Source organism: Halyomorpha halys, unplaced genomic scaffold, assembly GCF_000696795.3.
Source record: "Halyomorpha halys isolate HHAL.00 unplaced genomic scaffold, Hhal_1.1 Scaffold16.1, whole genome shotgun sequence".
Classification (NCBI taxonomy): domain Eukaryota; kingdom Metazoa; phylum Arthropoda; class Insecta; order Hemiptera; family Pentatomidae; genus Halyomorpha; species Halyomorpha halys.
In genome coordinates, this window is record NW_027116375.1 from 1,133,982 (window position 1) to 1,139,682 (window position 5,701).

A 5,701-nucleotide genomic window follows, 5' to 3' on the forward strand; every position below is an offset into this window, starting at 1 on the left:
AAAGGCAGGATAGCCTGCAACCTTTTAATAACTTTATTGAAGCTGTGAAATTAAAATTAAGATATCTTTGAGAATGGAAGTTGGATTTGGTATTTAAGTATATAAAGGAGTTTAGACTATATGGATACTTTTTATAATAATTGAAAAACCAAACCAGTTTCCAACAAGAAATTAAATTATATATAAATAATTGTATGAAGATAGTCTGAGTGACGGTCAATAAAGGTATCAAAATAGTAAAAGAAAACTATTTCCAGGACTTTGCCCGGGCTAAATAAAAGAACAAGATACAAACATTTTAGAATTAACAGAACATTAAAATAAAACCATTTCAAAATAATTGTTATGTTTATAAACTGTTGTAAAGAGGTAAGGTGAAGGAAATAGGTGAAGTAGGTATAGTATAGGTGAGTTGTTCTTTCATTTAGCCCTGACGAAGCCCCGCAAAGTAGGACGAAACGTTATTTAACAATAAATAGTTTTCTTTTTACTATTTTTATACTCTTATTGACCGCCACCCGGGCTATCTTCATCCAATCTACTTCATACGGTTAACTATCTTCTTCCAATATATAAATAATATTTTACAGTTTGAACTAGATAATGGATGGATGTCCAAAATCAATAAAGAGATAATAAGTTGTGAAGGATTTTTCCCTAACAGACAACAAAAAGTGAAGAAAATATTTTGAATCCAAAGAAGCAAATTAAATAATGAAGATTAAAATAGTATTAAAAGTTGGACATCATCTATTCTATTAGCAGTTTATGAAAATACGAATCACATAATTTGTTTATTACTTTTTTACTGCCACCGACAACACCCCATTAATCCTAATTGTTGTACATTGAACAGGCTTGTGATGTATTTTGTTGTTACAAAGTATCTAAACCTTCAAATAGATACTTGATACACTCTCAATCCAGTAAAATACATATTCTTCACAATATTACTGCACAACTGAAACACTCCTCTAAAGTCAAACATAAAGTATTCAGTCCAGGACTTTGAGTAGGGTGACTCAGGTTGACAGTCCCTGCTTGCCTTCTAATGGCTCGAAAGACTTGGGCACTTTGTCGAACGGTCAGTGTTCGGGCGCGGATGTCACCACAGGTGGGGGTGGAACTGGAGGAGGAGGTGGTGTGGTGCTAGGCACCTTGGCATCCTCGCTTAGGCAGGACTCGGATCCCTCTTCGGAGCTCTCCCCTCCACTGCTCAAGCACTTCTTGGTTACAGCGTTTGCAGGCTTCTCACCAGTGACTGCTCCACCATCGTGCTTCTTCCATTTCGTCCTTCGATTTTGAAACCAGATTTTCACCTGAAATCAAAGAAAATATTATAAGTTTGTAATCAATTAGAGCGAATTCTTGTTGCTATATTAATATTGACACCTATGTAGCATACAAATTATGACATATTTGATCATTTTAATTATTATTCAATCTGGAGTAATAAGCTAATAACTCAGGCTTTTTTTGAACAATAATATTTCAAGTTTTCTTTTTTAAAAATTAATTAACTTTTCTTTTAATACTTAAACTAACATTAACTAAAATGTTTATAATTTTTAGCAAATTATAAATTATATAATAAGAAGATTTATTTGAAAAAATAAATATCTGTTGTGTACATCACACTTCAGTCAGCTTACTTTGAGATAAAATTAATCCTTGTAATTACTATATATTTCATATATACTTAAGGGGAATCTGACCGTTTTAATAACAACCATAGAAATATGAAAACACTTATTTTCATATTTAATGAAGTATGAATTTTTTTTTTAAATTATTTATTTATTAATATTTACATAATAATATATCTAATAAATGTGATAGTAGATTACAATGGCAAATAGACAAACTACCACTCTAATAACATTTTTACATTAGAAGGTCTCGGGGGCCATCATTTTTTCTGGCGCCTCAGAAAATTATCAGGTATTGAAAAGAAAGCAAAGTTGGAAACTAGTGGGTTTGCATGGTTATGATGTTTATAATGGAAGGATTGATATCTGGTCCTGGTTGGATAGATTACGTACGGAACATTAAGGTCTTTATGGATGATTTTATTTGTGAAAAAATGAGAAGCATTGAGGATTTTATGAAGCCTTTTGGATTGTAAGGATTGGATATGAGAGGAATTCTAAGGTTTAGTGGAGCCCGGAAGCTCAACTCCAAAAGTTCATAGTCATATAGTATTCTTATTATAGTCATGTAGTGTTTTATAATGGATTGGAAGTTTAGGCCATTTGTCTGCTAAGTATGAAATTTTTTCATATTTTTTTTTGATCCACGTAATCAGCATCGAACCTTTGAGTTTAGTAAATCATTTGTTATTTATTTTATTATAATAATGTCAATATATTTGGGAATGTGGTGGCACTGTGGTAATGCACTATGCTACTAACTCCATAAGTACCCAGGTTTGAATCCCGCTGGTCAGAAAACTATTACTGTTACAATGTAGCCGTGAGTCAACCATGTGGGTTCTGGAGCACTCCTGGGGTCCACCCAGCCTCATAAAGTGGGTACCCTTAACTGGGTCAAAATCTGGCCGTCGATTCTGACTAAAGCACCTCCTCTCACAACCGTTCGTCTAGTAGCAGTACTTCCTTACTACTGTACCCTTAACTTTTCATGAGTTGTAGCGGTGCAGATTTAAATTTAAATAGTTATATATACAAGACTGAAAAGACAGGAAACTGCTTGTTGATTCCGACTATTACAACACTTACTAGACAAAAGGTCTAATCTTCCATCCATTACAAAAGACTGATCTACATTACCATAATGTATAACTGAGATCAAATTTATTAAATGCATTGCTATGTATAGTTGTAAATTTTAATAAAGATATATAAAAAAAACTATCACATGCATACGCCTTAACACTGAACAATCCTACAGTTCCCTTATTGGGCCAAAAGTGTTAGCTACTACCACTACCATTCACTGTCACAACAGTTTATCACATCCATTCCCCTTGACAGTGAACTGTCAACAGATCAATCTTACCAAATGTAATAACGATAGGCAGGAAAAAATTACTCCTAAAAATCTTGAAATCCACGAAACCTTCGAATTCCTCCAGTATCCAATCCTTACAGTCCAAAATCCTTCGTAAGATCCTTAATGCTTCTAACTTTGTCTCAAATAAAGTCATCCACCAGCACCTCAATATGTTGCCGATTTGTCCAGAACCAGATACCAAACCAATCCTTCCATGATAAATGCCCCAACCACCTAAAATCCACTTGTTTCTAACCTGGCTTCTCTTTCAATACCTGATAATCCTCCAAGGCGTCTGAAAAGAAGACTGCCCTGAGATCTTCTTCTCTAGAAATGTTATTGGAGTTCTATCAATGGGTAGATTCTCCACATGTTTCTATCATGTCATTTTATATCTAATAGCAAATTTACAAGTATATAATTGTATATTATTGTAAATAACAATAAATAAATTATTTAAAAAAATATTATAGCAATTTAATTTTAAATTATTAATTTTTTTTTTTTTTAAATCTGGTCTAAAATAAACGGATACCTTAGAAGTTTATGGGTGCACAAGTAGGGACTATTAAGGTCAGAGATGGAAGACAATAAAGGACGAGGAGAGAGGCTCATTATCGATATGAGAGACAGAGAGAATCGATACCTGCGGGCTGGGGATTTACCCTCCCCCCCCTAGTAGATAATTAGAGAGGAGGGTGTTACAAAGCCGAGGCAATTAGTGAAGGGGGGGGGGCGCCGGCGGATGTTTTCAGCCCGGCCAGTAGTTCCTTAATTAGTTCACTTCTCTCTTTTATATCATTTACAGGTCCTGCCATTTTTGGGAAATTAAATAGCCCCGTACTCCCGACTTTAAATCCACCTTTTTTTTTTCCTTCTCTCTTTTATTTTGTAAATAGCCACCAGAACTGCGTTACCTTCAGTCGGCATCTCTTTTATCTCTCGTCGTATCGGAGGGCTGATTTTTTTTCTTCTTTCTTTATCCTAATTTGTTATCATTTTATCTTTATGGTTTTTTCCTTTTTAAAAAAAAAAAAAAAAATATTCTAAAACATATTTTCCTCACAGACTATTTTATTTTATATTTTTTAACACTCTATGAAAAGGTCAGCGGAAGTCAGTGATGTCTCTCTGATTGTTATTTTAACATTCTCTCTAACCTTAATTGTTCCCTCTTTGCCTTTCAGAAATTTCATAGAGAAATAGAATATATTACGATGCTTGCTTCAACAACTTCCACTTACCACCAGAGCTGGGATTCTCTCGAAAATAACCGCTTAGAATTCACGGTCACGACAGTTTTAGTGCCGTGACAGTAATGACGCACTGGTTCTATTGTGATCGTTAATAGTAAATGTAATGTCTATTAACTAACAGTCGCATTAACTATATATGTATACGCCTTGACAGTAAACTGTCACAACATATCAATCTTACCACATGTAATGATAGTACAAGAGCCCAAGAGGAGAAAAAAGGCAGTCATTTCACCCCAATGTTTGATTGCTTTAACGAAAACTATTTATAATTACTAGTCAAAATTGATGAGTCTGCCAAGTATAGGCAGGGGGAATAAAAAATGGTAGCTGTTACAAAACGTTGAAAATAACTAATTTTTATTCGGAGCTCTATATCTTTAAAACTACCAATAACAATAGAAAATCTAAGAGAGCATAATTTAAAGTAGAGTAAATTTTCAAAAATGTAAGCCCTAATAGAGCTATTTACGTTCAAAAGTTCTCGAGATATAGCTTTTTAAAAAGCAACATTTCATATAAATGTTGTATGGAACGTACTGAAAGATCAGTAGTTAGTGAATTTATTTTGAAAAATCTATATCTAAAAAACCATTTGGTATACAGATATATTAACGCTCAAATTAAAGCTAGTTTAATGAGCTATAAAGTAGTTTATGACGTTTATTTTCGTAGGAGTAGTAGTTTTCGTGATATTTGCCTCATGACCATAAGTCTTATGGTTTCTGAAATAACGTTTTTCATTAATGGAACTTATTGTCCGAACAACTATAAATCAATTTATTTTAGAAAATGTCATGAAAACTACAATTCCTACAAAGGTAAAAGTTATAAACTAGTTTATAGTAAATCAAACTAGCTTTAATTTCAGTGCTAAAAGACATCTATACGTCACATAGTTTCTGAGAAATAGATTTCTCAAAATAAATTAACTAACTACTAATCTGTCTGTAGATTTTTAAGTAATTTTGCTTTTTAAAAAGCTATATCTCGAGAACTATAGGACGTAAATAGCTCTTTCAGGGCTAATATTTCAGCAAATTTACTCTTCTTTAAATAATGTTCTCTTAGATTTTCTAGTGTTGTTGGTAATTTTTACGATATAGAGCTCCGAATGAAAAATTAATGTTTTTTTTTAAAGTTTTGATACAGCCGCCATTTTTTATTCCTTCTACCTATACTTGGCAGACTAGTCAATTTTGACTATTAATTATACATAGTTTTCATTAAAGTAATCATAAATTGGGTTTAGATAACTGCCTTTTTTTCTTCCCGGCTCTTTTACTAAAACGTGTAGCATACCTCAGCCCATTACACACGCACATACACACACATACATACAAACATATATATAAGCACACATATACACATATACATTCAACGCATACATTCATATATATACTTTATTTATTCACAAATAGTCCTTGTATTTT

General features: G+C 32.9%; 1 protein-coding gene across 1 annotated transcript in view; it reads right to left on the reverse strand.

Moving 5' to 3' along the window:
- Window positions 1–282: 282 nt before the first annotated feature.
- The window catches only part of LOC136797218 (homeobox protein HMX3-A-like), a 443,108-nt gene continuing 437,689 nt past the window's right edge, over window positions 283–5,701 (reverse strand). The window contains exon 3 of the mRNA XM_067053184.1: window positions 283–1,319. Coding sequence (XP_066909285.1) covers window positions 1,086–1,319 — 234 coding nt within the window. The 3' untranslated portion in view covers window positions 283–1,085. The remainder of the gene's footprint in view (window positions 1,320–5,701) is intronic.